The 18,385-nt window shown below is 47.2% G+C and overlaps 1 protein-coding gene across 11 annotated transcripts in view; it reads left to right on the top strand.

The window, feature by feature from the left end:
• Positions 1-306: 306 nt before the first annotated feature.
• Positions 307-18,385, top strand: part of TFAP2B (transcription factor AP-2 beta) — a 67,462-nt gene continuing 49,383 nt past the window's right edge. For 2 of the 11 annotated variants that reach the window (XR_014509980.1, XM_083435383.1), the window contains exons 1-3: positions 741-1,963; positions 6,378-6,836; positions 14,130-14,190. Coding sequence is in view for 10 of the 11 variants with exons in the window: in XM_083435383.1 (XP_083291509.1) it covers positions 1,883-1,963; positions 6,378-6,836; positions 14,130-14,190 (601 nt within the window). In the remaining variant the exon portion in view is untranslated. Of the gene's footprint in view, positions 691-729; positions 1,964-2,181; positions 5,145-6,377; positions 6,837-14,129; positions 14,191-18,385 lie in introns of those variants that run through there. The other 9 variants (XM_083435388.1, XM_083435387.1, XM_083435386.1 and 6 more) reach the window with 9 other exon arrangements.

Genomic DNA, 18,385 nt, shown 5'->3' with positions numbered 1-18,385 from the left:
AAGCCCGCCGCGGAACTCGCTTCCCAGTCAGAAGGGCCGGCAATCTTCGGCCCACTTGACTCGGGAGGAGGAGACTCCACTGGGCACACAGCGAAAGGGACCTCCGTCGGATTGAGCTGAGGCTCCATTTGTGTGAAAAGTGCCCCCCCCCCGTCAGATTAAGGAGGAAAGGGTAGGTGGGTGGGTGGAGTGCGCGCGCACCCACACCAATGAATATGCACCGCTCCCAAGAATGCATCCCGTTCTGTTTTGATTTCCCTTCCCTGGGCTCATTCTGCCTTCGCTGCTCTGCCTGTGTAGGAAGGCTCCTTCCTAATGCTCTAAGATGCGGTTGCCCTTTCTTCCTCCTCCTTCTCCTCCTCCTTCTCCTCCTCCTCGTATGCCTCTCCCCCTTGTCCTCCTCCACACACACCCCGCCACCATCACCGCGCAGCAACGCATATAAGGCAACCTTTGCTGCGAAGTCCTCTTACCAGCCATTCTAACTTCCAAGCAAACGCCAACTTGCCTGTCTCCTCTCCTAAGACCAGCCTGCTTCCTGCGCCTTCCCTGGAGGGAGACCCCCGTCTCTCCAGCTCCTGCTGGAAACGGGGGTTAGCGAGGAATGAGGAAGAGGAAAAGTTGGCTGTTCCCCTTTATTTGGTGGCCAAGGAAGCCCAGGGGCAGTTCTCACCTCCCGCCCTGCCTCAGGTCCAAACGATCGATTTATTTCTCGATATTGCAAAGAAACTCTAGGGATATATATATACATATTCTCCTACAAGGTCACATGGAGATGTAGGCAAACATGCGTTGGAGGGGCGGGGGGGTGCGCTTTTAAAGAGGGCCTGAAATTCTAAGGCCTCGAGATTAGAAGCTTTTATAATATCTTTCCAAGGGGGAGAAAAATCGGTCTTGCCTGTTTGATCAAACTTGCTTTGAAATCCTGATTGCAAAATAATATTGAGCAGGGAAGAGCGAAGTCGTAGCTCAAACGGACAGACCGGCGCAAAAAAAGGGGAAAAAAAGAACCAAAACTATTCACAACCAGGGTATTTTAAAGTGTTTGTTGTCTGTTAAATACATCCAAATCGAGATGTTCCTAAATCTTTGGATTGCTTCGGTTTTAGATCCGTGGGGGAGGGGGCCTCGTCTAAAACTGCCGAAATTAAACTCGTATGTTCCAAATGGACATGATCAGGTTTAATATTCTCTAACGTCCTGGTCGCCCTATCTCTGCGTTTATCAATGAATCGGTAGAGGATCTGTAAATCTCTACACGTCCCTCTTCGGGGTGGGAAAGCATCTTCCCTCATCTCTCATTACAAATAATTAATACTCCTAAAGGGTAGGTTGGTTGGTGTATTTCCCCCACTTTTATTGAACCTATTCAGGCACAAATCTGTGTATATCTGCATATAGCAGCATATATTTCTACTAGTGTGTCTATTTTAATAATAGCAGACATGTAAACAAATCAATACCTATAGCTATCTATTTTGCAATGCATGCTCGTCATGATCAAAAAGTCCACATTAACATTCACTCACTTTCTTATATGCATATACGGATGTGTGGCTGTATATTTATATATTTATATTTATCCTGGGTGCGTGCGACTGTGTGTGCCAATATAGAGCTGTGTGTGCACCAGGGGTGTGTAATTATATGCATAATATATGTGTGTTCAATATGTCTATGTGTTCTATATAAACTGTGTAGATGGGGAATGATTTTCCTATCCGGCTGAGGTTTACTTCTCCAGCCTATTGTTTCAGACAACAGATATAAGTTGCGATGGGAGAGGAACGTCGGGTTTGGTGTCTGTCCCCCATTTCCAATTATAGATGGATCATTACAGACAGAGAAGTACTGAGAATCGAGACATCTGCTCTTCACATGAATGCACTCACCTCCTAGAGAACAGCCCGCCATCATGCTCTGGAAACTGGTCGAAAATGTCAAGTATGAAGATATCTACGAGGTAAGTATAGAGATAAGAAGCATGTTTTGGGTGAAAAGAAGGAACCTTAGATTTAGAGAAGCGGGGAAGTGCCCGCTTATACCTTTGGATTTATTTCTGAGAGAGATTCTGATGCAGGCGGGCGCCCAGACGCAGACACATGAGCCGCGTTCAGGGGCGAAAGGACTTGGAGAGGCTTGTTTTACGCCGTGTTTGTTGTCAAAGGGAGCTGCTTTTTTTTCAAAAGAAGAAGCCGAAAAAGAAGAAGCCGAAGAAGAAGCAGACGAAATTTAGACATCAAAGCACGGAATGATCTGGGGGATGACAGAAAGCAACTTAAACGCTGCAGTTTGTTTAGATCTGGAAGTCGGTGTAATTCGATTAGATGCAGCCTAATGCCGTTCATTACATATATAATAGGATAGGCTTTCATTTTCTTCTTTAGTTTTCATCCCATCTTTTCAGTCCCTCAGTGGGGAGACCAGCTAAACTGGCCCCTTCTGTAGGACTCTGCACAAGCCCAGATGCAGAAAGACTCTGGAGAAGAGCAGCGGTGGTGCTGGTGGAAGGTGTTCGCTCTGCTTTGGGGTTTTTTTCTCTCGTGAGAACGGTACACGAGGAAAAAAATATTTCTTTCTTTCTTTCTTTCTTTCTTTCTTTCTTTCTTTCTTTCTCTCTCTTTCTCTCTCTCTCTGTCTCTCTCTGTCTCTCCCTCCCTCTTGCGTCTAGAAACATCGGGGATCCCCTCAGCTTCTCTTAAAATCGATGCTTGGCTCTCTTTTCTAGTTATTGCTTTCCATGGGAGGTGGACTGCCCTCTTTCCGAAATATCCGGGCTCCCTCCTAGCTGAGTTCCGGAGCAGGCTAAGGGAGAATTTAGGGGCGCGCTGGTCTCTTTTTTCCCCCCTGCCAGTGGAAGGAATCTTTCCCTTTCCGCCGTGGAAGTATGGGCTGCAAGCGGGGGTTGTGGAGCAGCGTCTCCCCCCTTTCCCGACCCGGGCAGGGTTACTGGAGTGTGGGCCAGGAGGGCGGGCGAGCAGAGCCGCCGGCCGGTCTGCGGAGTTTCCAACTCGATTAAGAGCCGCGTTTTGCCGGCGATGAGTTAATATTTAAAAGTGCAGCCATCTGCGGAGGAGAAAGGTGGAGGGGAGACGCCAGGGCAGGCGAGGCGGGGGGCTCCTGCCAGATAGGGCGCCGGGGGGATCCCGGTGGGTAGCCTGCGTCCGACGACGAGCAACGTCTTCGGGGCTGTGTAAAGCTCCTGTCGGGGTGATTATCTACTGAGCGCCGGCAAAATCCATCCCGGTGTGGGGATTTGCAGCGCCCTCCTCCTCGGGTCCCATTTCTCCCTTCCAGCTCACAGAGCTCGGTCCTCTCTTGCGCGCCCTACTCTCCCCTTCTCCCCAAACGCGTTTCCAGTGGTTCCCTTCAGGGCGAGCTCAGGGCGCCCTAGGGGGACCGAGACCCGCCTCGGAATCTGGCCCCTCTGAGTGAAAGGGCGGCAGGGTCCCCTCTGTGAAATGGTAACGCTGAGTCTAAGTTGTGGCTCGCAAAGGGGGTCCTCGGTTTCTTACTGCGCTTTGACCGCTGGACTCCGGACAGAAATTCACGCCTTGGGAAATTCGTGGCTAGGAATCGAAATCCCAGGATTTGTCTCCGAATCCTGCGGGAAATATGCGATAGACCCGCTCCCAAGGCAGCTATATAGATCTGCGTGGATTTATACATACATATATATATATCCTTTTCTCTCTTAAAATAAAAATAAAAAGCCTAAAAGGTGAAGGAACACACGTTCACCCATTAGATCGGATCGCTTTTGATAACTGTAAACATATATATATATATATTTAAAAAGCGACCTTTTCCCCCTCAAAGAGACGCCGCTGCGGAGAAGGCAGGGAGCGCAGCGCAGCGCGGCCAAGTGAGAGTGGATTTAAGCAGGAACGTTAAGTTGAACTTTAACTGAAATGGCAGTCAGGCCAGTCGAACGGGTTCTGGGAACATCAAAAAGGTTCTTAATCGCCTCTGGCTTCGCCTAAGAACTATAAATCTAGTATCCTTGCAAATTCATTGCGTAGATTTTACATCTAGGTGGAAATAGAACGCTTTTTTGGCACAGCCAGAGGAAAGCTGTCTATACATTTGAGATGTGTGTGCGCCTGTGTGTGTGTGTCACACACACAAATAATGACAGGCTAAATAGAAGCCAAGTGCTCTGCACCCTCTCTGTATAGCTTTTCAAAACGAGGGCAGTCTGTAATAACTGGTAGTATTTTAAGTGCTTTAATTACTTCTGTAAACAAACAAATCTCGCTGGCTGACTTAAAAAAAAACACGGCAGGATTAGAGAAGCCCTTTTATTATTTGCTTTAAAAATTAGAACAAAAGCACCAAGGGCAATCGATTTTCTTTCGTATTTGGAATGTATAATTAAATGTAAAAGAAGGAAATATGATTTCCCCCTCCCCTCTTTAGCCCCTGGCGCGGCTCCAGATCACTTCCTAGCTCCAAATCAGCAGTGCCTCGTTTACACGTCTTCCTCTGCTCGACTTAATTGAAGTTCTGCCTCTTCCTCGCTCAACTTTTTTTTTTTTTGTCCCTTCCCTCTCCCCCAACTCTGCCTCCGCCAGCCCCCTCGTCTGATTACATCTAGTAATTCTCCACTGAATGAACGTCATTTACAATACTAGGGGAGCTCTCGAGCTGCCTGCAAAGCCTTCACGCTCCATTTGGTCCTGCATTCTCCCTTTAAAGTAGTCGTGTAATATTAATAGTCATGAATATCAATTATTATGAGGCGTTGTAGGGAAGGGAAAGGAGAAAGGGGCGCCGGAGCAGTCTGAACCTCGCCTTGGGTTGAAGAGGATTGCATTTGGAAGCTCAAAGGGCCGGGAGGGGGGACAAGAGAGCGGAGCCTTTTAAATACATACACACACACACACACGCACGCACATACACACACACACACATACACACACACAGCTTTTGGGGCACTGGCTTTTTTTCCTTCTTCGAATTTTTGTTTTGATGGATAGACTCGGAAATACCTCCAGCGACTCTCCTGGGTGCTCCGCGTTCCCTTGCATATCTCCTTGATACGTCCCCTCCCGTTGATACTGTTATTCTATCGCTATTTTATTTTTAGCTGTTTCCAGACTTTTTTTCCCCTCCAGATGTTAGTCCACACCTATTCCGCCATGGTGAGTTGGCTCTGTGTTGTGATTTAAAATTGCCCTGTTCTCTCTCCCTCTCCCTCTCTCTCTCTCTCTCTCAGTCCCTCTCTCTCTTTCTTCCTTTCTCTCTTTGAACGCCTTTGGCTTGGTAATTTAGCACAATAATTGGAGGAAGCTCGCAGCTGCTTCTTCGGTTTTGCATTGTGTTCTCGGTCTGAGCTAGGGGGGTGAGGAGGGGGGCAGAGTGAGGGGAAACTTTTTATAAAAAAAGATTGCTGTCGGGGATTTGAACGACTTTTTTTCTGGAATAGATTTTGTGCGTGTATGTGTGTGTGTGTAAAATCACAGCTTCACTTCGAATATAGAATCCAGGATTCAGAAGAATATTGATTTGGATTGTGACTCTTTTTTTAAAAAAAAATATGTAAATAGTGTTTTGTTTTTTACAAAAACTTTTATTCATTATAACGCCAAAAACATTTTTGTTAATTTTCTTTTTACAGGCGTGAATCAAATATTAGAAAAAATATTAATAAATTATGTTCTGAAGGCCCCCGCTTCACTGGCTTAATCCTAACTTTTTCCCTCCGATTTTGAGATCGATTTTAATAGGGGAAATGTTGTTTCATATTATTTTTCCATACAATCTTCCAGAACGAACCTAGAATCGTATCTTTCCAGTTCTGCCACGGACAAACGAGCGGGCGGCTTGTTCATTTGTTTTCATCAAAAGCTCTTCCTAAAGCGATACAGTGTTGAATAAATGTATATTTGTTCGTGCTCTTGCGAGATTATTCGTTGGGAAGAACCATGGAATGGGTGGAGAAATTCACCCCAGTCCTTCGTGGTAGAGCTAAGGGGTTTTTAATTCCTCCACTCTCTTTTAAAACCAGACTTTTTATTTCATTTATTTTTGCCATTGTCGCTTGCAGTCAAGAAGTTCATGGGAAGTTTGGGAACTTAAGAAAACGAGACAGGAGTTATTCTTCCGTTTTCCTAATTTGTTGATTTTTCATTCTGCTTTCAATTATACACAAACCATACCAGAAGCTTTAAGAAACGCCGGGCAGCCTCTTCGCCGCTGAAAACAAGCGGTGCCGAGGGGTGATTAATCTGAACAGGAGCCGTTTTGATAGGCACCTTTTAAACTGTATTTTTTGAGAATAATAAATTGGGTGTTAAAATCCCTTTCCCAATCTCTCTCTCTCTCCTCTCTCTTTTGTCCTTCCTCTCCCCTCCCTCCGGTTGTCCACCTTCCAGGACCGCCACGATGGCGTGCCCAGTCACAGCTCTCGGCTGTCCCAGCTGGGCTCGGTCTCGCAGGGACCCTACTCGAGCGCCCCTCCGCTGTCTCACACCCCGTCCTCGGACTTCCAGCCGCCCTACTTCCCGCCGCCCTACCAGCCGCTTCCCTATCACCAGAGCCAGGACCCTTACTCCCATGTCAATGACCCCTACTCCCTGAACCCTCTGCACCAGCCCCAGCAGCACCCTTGGGGGCAGAGACAGAGGCAGGAGGTGGGCTCGGAGACCGGCTCGCTGCTGCCCCAGCCGCGGGCGTCGCTGCCTCAGCTCTCGGGACTGGACCCCAGGCGGGACTACCACTCGGTCAGGCGGCCAGACGTCCTGCTCCACTCGGCTCACCACGGCCTGGACTCCGGCATGGGCGACGCGCTTTCTCTCCACGGCATCGGGCACCCGGGGATGGAGGACGTCCAGGTAATGCGCTCGGGAAGGAGCACCCAGCTCCCACGCACACAGGCGGGGGTCGCGGGCGGGGGGCGTTGCGCGGATGCCTTCCAGCGCTGGAGGTTTTGCTGTGCTATAGAACCTTTCCCAGGATCATTGCGAATGTGATCGACCTCTGCTCAAGGTCTGTTTTGGAATAGTGCGCCCCCCCCCCAACCCCAGGAGGCTTGCATTTTAAGCAATCTCTGGGGCTTTTGTTTTCTGGAAGATGGAACACACCCAGAGTTTATTCCACTCCTTTCTATCTCTGGTAATGCGTTCCCGGCTGCTTCAAAGGACTTGAAACAAACTCTATCTTGCAACTACCCTCAGTGTTGCTTGGAAGTCTATGAGTTGTGAGGTGCAGCCATCAGTGATCAGCTGAAGGTTGCAGCCCCAAGCTGCCAGACAGCCAGGGGCAGCGAGAGGCAGACTTCTCTGGGATGAAAGTCCCACCGAAATCAATGGAATTTATTTCCGTGTAGACCGCAAGGGGGGCAGCTAGGGGAGCCCCAAGAACTTCGGTGGAAGTCATGTGAGTTCCCAGGATACGCACCCCGCCCTCCTCGTTGCAAAAGTCTAAGAAAATTTCAGAGACATGTGCTAGGCAGAAAGTTGGAAATAAATCCACGCACACAATGCACTGCTCTAGATTTTATTTTATTTTATTAATAATACTAAATACTAAACGAAAATACTAAACATGTGTTTCAGAGAACTGGATGACGCGCTAAATTTCTTTTCTCCTCCAGTTCGACAGTCAAACGATCAAGGGCTACTCTTTTGTTTAAGACAAAAGCCTCGCACAGTGTCTTGAAAAGAGGTGGCAGTGGCCTATAGGATTAGTTATTTGGGGGGCTACATTCTCTTCCGGCGGGTGGGCGTTCTTTTCTGCAGATGCCATCGTTTCTACTAGTGCGTTTATTTTATTTTGCACTGAAGACAGATCCTCTGAACGCAGAGTTATCTCTGTCGTGAACCTACGTGATTTCTGAATTTATTCCAAGAGAACTTAACTCTAATCAACGATTTTCCATTATAGTAAATAATGACAGTACAGAAATTGCTCCAGAACGAAGTAATTGTTAGTATATAGATTGAACGAAATCCGCTGGGTGTTTCGTTAGGAACTCCCCAATTGCACGAAAGCATGATGGAGCAGAGAGGGTTAAAACGCATCTGATTATTTTGGGCGGTTTGCGTTTATTGACAGCCTTTATGAACTAAGGCAGAGGGGGCGTCAGATTCCGCGCGCATCAAGCGTTTATGTGCATGACGCAAACGATCCGGAGGAGGAGAGGGACTTGGCAGGCCCGATCCTGCGCTTTTCACTTAAGCGACTCTCCCTCCAAATACGGTCACTGAGGGGGCAGAATGTATGAGTTTGTGTCCAGTGACCAATGGAGAGCGAATTAGAGGATCTGGGCTGAATGGAGAAATTTCATAGCGTGATCCGTATTCTGCTTTGAAAATGGGGTGATGATGGGGGCCAAACATGTATTTGAAAATGGCTCCTCTGAATTCGAATGCAAAGGAATGGGAACTCGGGGCAAATCGCTCAGCTATGTGAAAACAAAGGAAAAATGCAGAGCATCAGTCCTAGGAAAGGTTTTAGCTGAAGAAAATGTACTAGGTGTGCGGATTGTTTTGTTCCAAAACAATTCTAGGCTAGGAACCAGCTCCCTTGAAACCGCCTAAGAGGCAACAGCTATTCTGAGTTATGAATCTTGTGAGTAATGTGCAGTTTTGGGGAGACAGAAAAAGGCAGGTGGAGCAGGAGCAAGCGACCCTGATGGGGAGGAACTTTGTGCTATTTGAAATGCATTTGCTTCTAAGGGAGAGAGAGAAGGAGGAATTGTCCAGTCTCCTTCCATTATAACTTACTCTTATTTGGGATGGGGGGGATACACCATAGAATTCATTCTAAACTTTGTAAGAATAATCCAGTTTACCTTGTACACAAATCCAGAAGTTTACAAAAAAATCAGACGCATCGGTTTAATTCAGTTTCTCGAATAACAAGAAAAGGGTTATGCAGAGGGGAAACGGTGCCTGCGTCTCGCCTCCCCATTTCTTAAGCTGTCTGGACAGAAATGTGGTTGACTGTAACAGGGGGGAAATAAGGCAAGTAGAGAAAGAAAGAAATTAGGGAGAAAATATATAATTATGGAAATACAAACCGAAGCCATGTGTAATCCATTGTTCATGGAGAGAATGAAGCGTTTCTTGTAACTGGAGAGTTTTCTGTTGCAGTGCTGTAAACATGTTGCTGTCCTTGGGTGCGTTAAATTCTGCACTTGGTCACGTGCGGCCCGATTCTATGGGTGTTTGCTCTGAAGCAAGTAAATGGTCCTCAAGAGAGGAGCCACGCAAAGGGTAGAGCATGTGGGCGGGCAATTGATGCAGTCCACAACTTTTACATGAACACCTCTCTAGTAAAGGGAGGGAGCGTGCCACCTCCGTCATAAGGAATGACTAACTATATGGGAAGATTTCCAGACTGTCCTTAAAAGTTCAGCCTGCTCATATATTCTGGGAAGTTCTGCTGAAATCAGTAGGGCTTGACTTCTAAGGGGAAGTGTTTAGGATCTAGGGACCAGTGACTGAAGGCAGGGGTGTCAGGGTAGCTGAATAGTGAGTGGATGCTGGTAACCTTTGTCTACTGCAAAGATTTATTTAGGAAGATGGGGGATCCATCAAACTGCGTGGGCGTTCTTCCAAATCGTGGCACAGTTAGGCAGTTTTAAGTCCCTTTGACTTCAGCGCGAGGGGCGAGAGAACATCTTTGCATCAATCCCACTAGAATCAGCAGAAGTTCTGCTTAATTGTAGCTGGATCGTAGATGCATATATTGTTAAAGCGCGTGCTCAATAAATCCATTTCCTCTTAAGTAATCGTATTAGATGTGAATGTTATGGAATAAGTGAAGAACGTTCTGCAACGTATATTCTTAATGGCATGTTTGGAAAGGTTGCACATCTTAGCGTGCGAGTCTACATGAAATTGATATCTGGCTTATTTGAATTAATGGAATCTACTAGAGCTAGATAGATACGTCTACGAAATTTTGATTCTTCGTTTCCTTGGTGGTGTATTTCCTTGATAAATAGCACCATTGAGAAACTATTTCCTCAGGAATACTTTGTGAATTATAAACAGTCATTATCTATTATTAGAGCGAGGATACTTTCATTTTGGTACGTTCTGTGTGCATGTGCAATTAATGTGTACCGCAATGTAACTAAGGTATCAGGTGGGTGATAAGAAATTTGTTTCTTCTTAATGTCCTTAATAAATTAAGATTAGACAGAGAGATCGATGAAGAAATAGTTATGATATATTCACGGCTGTATGCCATTAATATGTCTGCAGTTGCTCCCTATCTTTAATTGAAACTCGAGTATTCGTGATACCAAGTATGATATATTGCAGCGCTTTATTTTTCATCCCCAGTAATATATTACGGGTTAATATTTGATGTAATGTTTTCTTGAAATGCCTTATTGTTCTCTCATTAAGCACATCAGTTCAGGTGTTCGCAGGCGAGCAAACTCACAGTCCAGGGAATCCAAAGTATTCGGATTTATGCAGTTTAAACGCTGCTATCAGAAATCAAACTGAAATCAACCAGAATTGCTTACAAAGTCGTGTTAATCAGAACAGGGGTGCTTCGCTTGGAATTGGTGGCTCTGAAGCCTTTTCAATGAGATTGCTTCGGCTTAACTGGTTTCTATATCAGATTTGCTTCAGGGTTTAAGATTCAAAACTACTCTTCCTCGCAGCAATCTTGAAGGCAATCCTGTATTCTTCTTACGCATCTGTGCGCAGAAGCCAGCCCTTTGAGTTTAGTGGGACTTTTCCAGTTAAGTAAGTGCACGGAGGCAGAGTTACATGGAAACCGGTCCCATTGTTAATGGACAGGACTGACTTCCGAGGCACCTATTAAAGGCAGATCACGGTCTCGCTGAAATCAATGGGCATTCGTTCCCCCTAAATCCCTTTCGAACTGAAGTGAGACCTGCACTGCTAGACTTTTCTTCCTCCCCACCCCCTCCGTTTATTGCTCTCGGTATGTCAGGCGGCGATTGGAAAGTGTTAGCTTTTTAAAAATTAAAAATAAATAAATAAATGCGTGAACTTTATAGCGGAGAATGTCCAAGACTGAATTCCACCCCCACCGTCTCTTCCGAGAGGCCCTGGGGATCCGAAGTTAACTTTGCACCCATGCAAAGTAACCCCTGGTATCACTTTTAACTAAAGAAGTCTAGTAATTAAAAGTCTGAGTTGTGTGTGAGTGTGCGTGTGCGTGTTTCCGCATGCAGTCCTAATTAAATCTTTACGATCCTCTCTGTGACTATTAACTGCCAGCATGCTGCGCGAATATCCTGTACAAAAACCCAGCAGGCGGCCGTAATTAGATCGAAAATCAGACAAGACTCTTCTCATTAACTACAACAGCTCAGGCGCGCTGCTGATGAGGAGGCGAGCAGCGGAGGGTGCGAGGAACAGGTTTCCAGGAGGAGCCCCGCCACCGCCATCACCACCGCCACCACCCACCGCGCCTCCCAGGAACTGCGCCCCTAGAGCACAGGCACGCCCTTCGGGGCCACTTAATCCGGATCAACGCCAAGCCCGCCCCTTTACCTGAGCGAACGAGGATTAGAATCCCCATCCCTTGCAAGAGCTGCAGATGAGCACCAGGGGGTGGGCGCTGCCTCCAATGTTCTGCTCGCGAGCTTCCCGGCGAGACTCAAGCATGGCCACTTTTTGGGGGGGGGGGGGCGGGTGTGTGTTCTTAGACGTCCAGCCGGGGTTGTTCAGGTGGGGGAAGAACCGTTCCGAGCTAATTATTTTTTGTTTAGGGATTAGGGGCTTGTGACACCCTTCCCTTGCCCCCAATAAGGACGGAGAACATGCCCCGGCAGGTATTTATTCCCCCTGGTTGCGTCTGTAAGGTGAGAGACGCGCTCCAGCCGCTCGCTCTTTCACAGAGCCATCCTCGACGCGTTTTACTTTGAAGTAAAGGCACTGAACACGAAGCGAGATTTATGCCCGAGTAAGCGTGCGTGGGCTTGCCGCTTGGAAAGGGGGCGAAAGGAAGAAGCAGGACCCCCCCTCTCCTTTTGTCTAGTGCTCTGCCCTGCGGCTACTTTTGAAGCTGAGGGCTAGCGGACGCTTCTCTGGCAAGCTCTCAGTGCCACGACCATTCGTGAGGACCCTAATTCCAAGTAAACGCGCTTAGCACTAGAGTCAGAGTGGCTGGCAAGAAACCGCTTGACCCAGATACGCAGAAGCCCTTGAATGAAATCCTTCGCTGAGGCCAGAAGAGTCGAAAATGTTTGTTTGTTAGGTCGGTCACTGTTGCTTAGGGATAGAGTGCCCTGTTCGCTCTAGACACCCTAGCCTAGACTCAACAAGGCCTCATTGGGAGAGCAAGTGAAATCATCGAGTTAGGCAGCATCAGCTCCGCTGAATTCAATAGGTCATACATCCGAGTAGACCTGGGCAGGACTGCGCTGCTAAAACTTAGGGGGAAACCACCGGCATTTAAATCCAGGCTCTGTGAAGTGGGAGGGAGAGAATGCAGGGAGGCAACCTCGGCCCAGTTTGGCTATACGTTTTATATGAAATGATGCAAATTTATTTTCTTTCATTTGTCTTGGAAACCTAATGGTTTTTGTTCGTCTGAGTAACGGTGAAGGAGGGGAGGAATCCTCTTCCTTCATAAGGAGTTTGAAAGGCCTTATAGGGCTCCCTTTATTCCACGGACTGACTTGTAGGTGCTCATAACGGTAGCTGTGATGAGGAGGAACTGCTCTGCTTCTTTGAAGATTATGGCAATATTTCCACTTACTAAGACTTACTGGGGTTGGGCAACAGGTGAAATTATCTTTAGTGGGGTGGGCTAATAAAGGCTGCACCTCCATGCATGCTAACTGGGAAGGAGATCCCATTAAACTGAGGCCCATCTTTCATAATACAGAGGACAAAGTCGGAGACCTGGTCGTGTCTTGGACCGTACCACTTCAGGCTGCCGGGGTGGGGGTGGGGGTGGCGGTGTTCCTATCCTGAAGAGCGATTCCCGCAGATAAATCTGTGCAGTGGAGAAGGATTCCAAGCTAGTCGTCTCCCTGATGTGCTAGTTTTCTACGTCCGGGGACTTTTTCTAATGAAGGGACTTTAACCATGCGGCACACCGCTACCACCTGTTGCCCTAAAGAGGTATGGTCCAAACACGGATTTGGCACTCTTACTCCAGAGAACCAGGCTTCCGAGCAAGCAGTGAGCAAAACCCAAGCTTTTCTCCCCTTTGAGACCTAATCGGATCATACAAGAGCCTTCTGCAGTACCTCCTCCGTGTCCAACCATGCTCGCTCCCGGGCCAAAAGATTGTTTTTTTAGTTGAAGACAGACGTGCCATGATTACAGGTGTGGCTCCTAGATCATAGCGGGAAGGAGAAGGCTAGAGGGCCATAAAAAAATTTGGCTTCGGTAGACAATCTATTTTAATCGCTTATCAGAGTATCAGTAAGTTGTTGTTCCCCGCCCCATCTTCGTTTCCTCCCCCCCCCCCCCCAATATATGGAAATAAATGCGAGTTGCCCTTCTCCCCCTGCACAGGTAAGGAAGTTGTTCCAACGGAAGATATTGAAAGCGAAGATATTAACAGCGTGGGCTTTAAATTAAACTTACTATGTGCTTTACTGATGGCGCTCATCCTTTACTTAAACAGGCAACCTAAAGCACGCTTACTCGGAAGTAAGCCCGATTGGGTTCAATAACATTTACTTATAAGTAAACATCTAAGATCGGGTTGTTTCGAGATCGTCGACTTGGCTAAGAGAGTGTGTATTCCTAAATTCCAAGCAAACTCGCACAGAATTATTATATCGTGAATGTGCCCTATTTCAAATGGTCTTATTGTCTAACTAGGGCAAATAAAGGAATTTTTAAAAGCTTAAAGGAATAAAGTCGGTGTATTATTTAGCTCTCTCTTTTTTTTTTAAGCGATAAAGAAGAAAAAGAAGCCCAGGTGTTTTGCACCTCTTTCTATTAGATCCTCTAATCTGGGAGCGCTTCGTTGCCCTGTCGATTTAATAAGGAAGCCTCTCTTTCCCTAGTGAATTAATATAAATGGTAATAACAGGAATTCCAGATCCTGGGCTGACGTGATGTCGTGCGCGCGCACGAGTGCCTATGTTTATACCTACGTGTACGTTGTACTCTGCCGGCCAGTCAATTTGAATAGTGATACCCCCCTCCCCTTCTTTTTTGTATTCATAGTCAGTAGAAGATGCCAATAACAGCGGCATGAACTTGTTGGACCAGTCTGTCATCAAAAAAGGTATGGAAAACATTTCAATACTGTGTGTACGCGCGCGTATGTGTGGCATTTGTTTCACAGTTTGGGGACAATCGATAGTCCTTCCAAGTAATGAATATCCTTTTTCTACCTACTTGGAAGTACTTATTCCACTGGGGCTTACTCCCGAGTAAACGTGGATAGGATTGAATTGCACGTTTCACGTGGAAGAGACAAGACCACGTCAGTAGAAACAAAGAGAGAGAACGGAGGGATTAATAAAGGCAGATTTTTATAAGGAGGGAGGGTAACGGAAGCAAAACTCCCTACTGATCATGTGGACCACACTTGTAATCAATGAAATTTGCTTCCTGGGAACCACAGCTGTGATCCTAAGAACACGTCATGAGCCTAGGAATGTGCCTGGGAAGCAACCAGTTTAATTGCGCAATGGGGCTTGTTCTCCAGTATGTCTACGAAGAATCCTAGCCTCGAGCTCTGTGCACATTAAGTTGGGAGTGAGCCCCATTGTAGCCATCGAAACTTCCGTCCCGGTAAGCATTCATAAGACCTGACTGTTGATTGGCTGTATCTCTGAAATTTCATGGAACCATTTTGTAGGCAAACGTTTTGAGGATTGTGATGTAAAAGCGGAATGAACGGATCTTGCACCTAAGTGAGGTTACTTCCCTCGGTGTGGGAATGAAAGGTTTCCTAATTCTGGAATGTATCTCCCCTGCTCCACTCAGAAAGGGAAAGTCCAGTTGTGAAGCGGCCGCAAATCATTTCATAGCTTCCACCCCCCACGTCAATTCTCGTTTTGCGTAGAACAATGGCTCTGCCTAAATAACAAATTTCCCATGATCCTTGGCGGTTGCGAATCGGGCCCCTTGTTTATATTGCCTCCATGCTGCTTGCCCAATGGCAGCCTTGATTTTTAGGCTGAGCCTTATGCACAATTCACTTGGGAGTAAGTCTCATTGAACCCAGCGGACAACTCCTGAGTAAACGTGCACGGGTGTGGCAAGAGCTTGGTTGTAAGGGGTTTTCCCAGCCTGTGGACACACACACACACACACGCACGCCTGTCCTTCGGGAAAACATGGGATGGGGAGGGTTACGAATCGCACATGCTCCATTAAAAAACAAATCTACACATGCATACATGATTTAGTGTAAGTGTAGCTTCGCCCCATACTGTTAGAGGGAATGTGATATTAACAAATGTTTGCAATCTCTTGTACAGCTGTAAGCAAAATAATTAACTAATTAAACTAATTAAATGTAATTACAATAACTCATTTTGGGCGTATTGCAGCTGCTTCCCCCTTTCCCCAGCTTCCCCCGCCCCCCGTTTGAATTTCCCTGACAGACTCTTGAAAACGTGGGACGATTACGGCGATAAGGCAATAGACATGGAGCAGACCCTACTCAACGAAGAGAGGGGTGCTAGATTTAACGATCTCCGGAATTACTATTGCTAGATCTAGTTCTGAACTGCGCAGGATGGGCGTGGTAGCACTGGCTCTTCGGTGTCCTAAACGGCAGCCCCAATTGCCGGGGCTCGCCTTACCGTTAAGAACCACTCCGGCGAGCTCCCTAACAAAGCTCCCCCAGCCCTGAGCGGAAAGGAAAACAAAAAGCTGTCTTTAGACCCCGATTTTGAGAGTTCCTCTGAAACTCAAGGCTCCCGTCCCAAAATCTGCTTCTATATAATCAAGGGAAAGGCGGCTTAAGGAACTAAGTTTAGGAGGAAGTATTTACATGTGCTGAACGTGGTATCCCACTGAAGAAAGCTGAATGGAAAGGACGTGATTTGTTTCCTTAAAATCAAATCTGTGTGGCTGCAAGGTAGAGGTGGATTAGCGGCGGAGAGAAGAGCTTCGGGCCCTGTAATTTCTGCTGCCTTCATCATGATGCAAGGCTGCGTGTGGGCGCAGTCTCCCTGGCATAGGAACCAACTCTGAGGGGCCTCGGCCCCTACAATAAAATATTTGAGGGGCCCGGGCCCCCACAAAGTTGATGGACATTTTCATTCAAATGGTGTGCGCGCATTATATGATCGATTATGTGCGGCGAGGCTTAGCTGGGCCCCCACAATATTTTATTCAAGTTTGCACCCCTGCTCCCCAGTAAGTCAAAATCCCGATGGGACGGGATCCTACTGGTTTTAGTGCAGGTGACATAGAACTCAGCCCCACAGATGCGGGCGGGACCTGCTCCCGAGTAAACGTCCATAGAATTACTGCTGCCTTTATGGGAAATCCTAAACTGGAATGAAGCGAAAAGGAAGGGCACAGTTCATGATTTCAGGTGGCACTTGGAAGCAGAGCAGGCAGCCCCCTTCAGCTGAGAGGCTTGGGCAGGAAAGGTAGATTGCAGGTAGATTGGTCTGCCACCACGGAGCTCATAAGCGCGTTGCTTTTTCTCGGCTCCTCTTCGTTAACTGATAGCCCAGCTTCGAAAACGTGGCCTCAGCCTTGGCGCACTTTGCTTGCGGGAGCAGGGTACTTGCTTCCATCAGCCCGTGCGCTCTTCCATTGCCTTGAATGGCAGTAGGATCTCTCCTGGGCTGCACCGTTACAGGCCAGTCTTATAGCATAAGTCTCCTCCGAAGTCAGAGTACTTATTAATAACTTGTTCGGGAGGGAAGTAACTGCATATTTTATAGAACGGCGTCGTATAAATTTCGATAATGAGCAAGCCAATCAATTTAAGGCCGCGGCGCTAAACAACCGAAGCCAATGAAACAACTAAGTAAATGTGATTGAGGTTGAGGGATGAGGGTGAGACTATGTATCTTCCAAATGTTGTTGGATTCCCTCTCGCATCGGCCCCAGCCAGCATAGCCAATGTCTAGAGATGATCATCATCATTTATGACTTGTACCGCTGCGAACTGGAGTGCGACGGCATCCGCGGACACCACGTTGACAACCCCGGCTACTGTCGCCTTTTGCTAGCGAAGTCAGTCCAGTCGAACTTAGTCCTAAGGAGTCCTTCCCTCCTGCCCCGGTGTGTGTGTGTGTGTGTGTGTGTGTGTGTGTGTGTGTGTGCTGCATAATATTGTCTAACAAATCTCTCTACATAGGAGCCAACTCCTAGAGGTCAAGGAGTATTTGCCCCCTGCCCCCCAAGTTGATTGGCATTGCTTTTCAAATGGTGTGGTGCACCGCGTCATGTGATCGATTATGCAGGGCGGGGCTTACCTGCCCGCCCCATATATTTTATTCAAGTTGATTACTCGTAGCACGATCTTAAGTATTTTTGGTTATATTGCCTTCCTTGTCACCTCTACTGAGAAGTGAGCTTCTTGAGTTCAATGGGGCTTACTCTCAGGTAAGTTATATAGGATTGCAAGCATAGATGCCAATTGTATAGTATGCAGACTCCGCTGACCCAGAAATATCACCTCTGGTTAAGAACTTTGGTTCAGGATGAGAACAGAAATCCTGCTCTGGCGGCGCAGCTGCAGCAGGAGGCCCCATTAGCTAAAGTGGTGCTTCAGGTTAAGAACAGTTTCAGGTTAAGAACAGACCTCCAGAACGAATTAAGTTCTTAACCAGAGGTACAACTGTATAAAGGAGTGGGGTATCTGTTCCATTGGAAGCCATAGTAACTGCGTTAGAATCACTGCCCAGAATCGCATTCACTACTCTTAGAGGAGCGTCCTGTTTTTAAAATCAGATGTGTGGACGACTCCCCACACCTTCTGCACACACAATTCAAAAGTCTTGGGAATTCAATGCTTTCCTTCCAGTGAGCCTTGTCTGAAATCCCTTCCGAGAAATATGGCTGGACAGGTTTCTAGTAGCAAAACAACGAGAGGCCTAGGGGCATCTGTGGCTGCCTGTCCTTAAGCAGATCCTGGGAAGAGGGAAGCTGCAGGGGCCGCGAGGTGTTCGCGCAGATAGTTGCAGGATCTGTGGCAGGGAGAAGGCCGCTCTCTTTCTTCTGGCTGGAACCTAATGCCAAAGGGATCGTTGCAGCTGCAACCCTCTCTGCTACGTGTGAACGGATAGAAAAGTGGAGTGACGCTTCCTATTTCACACAGAGCGGTGCCCATTTTTCTAGGCAAAAATATCCCAGTGACAAAGGAGATGCGATATGGAGATAAATTATTAACACGTTCAGCTCATCCCTTAGCGCCCATGTCTTACGATCTTTGAGGCCTATGAAAGTAATGGCGATATCTGTCATCTTTTATTGCCACGCTGGTCCCAGTGTGTGACACTCCC

This window comes from Podarcis tiliguerta (genome assembly GCF_965153285.1).
Source record: "Podarcis tiliguerta genome assembly, chromosome: 3".
Classification (NCBI taxonomy): domain Eukaryota; kingdom Metazoa; phylum Chordata; class Lepidosauria; order Squamata; family Lacertidae; genus Podarcis; species Podarcis tiliguerta.
The sequence above is the reverse complement of the archived record's forward strand: the minus strand, read 5'-3'. Positions and strand labels throughout refer to the sequence as shown.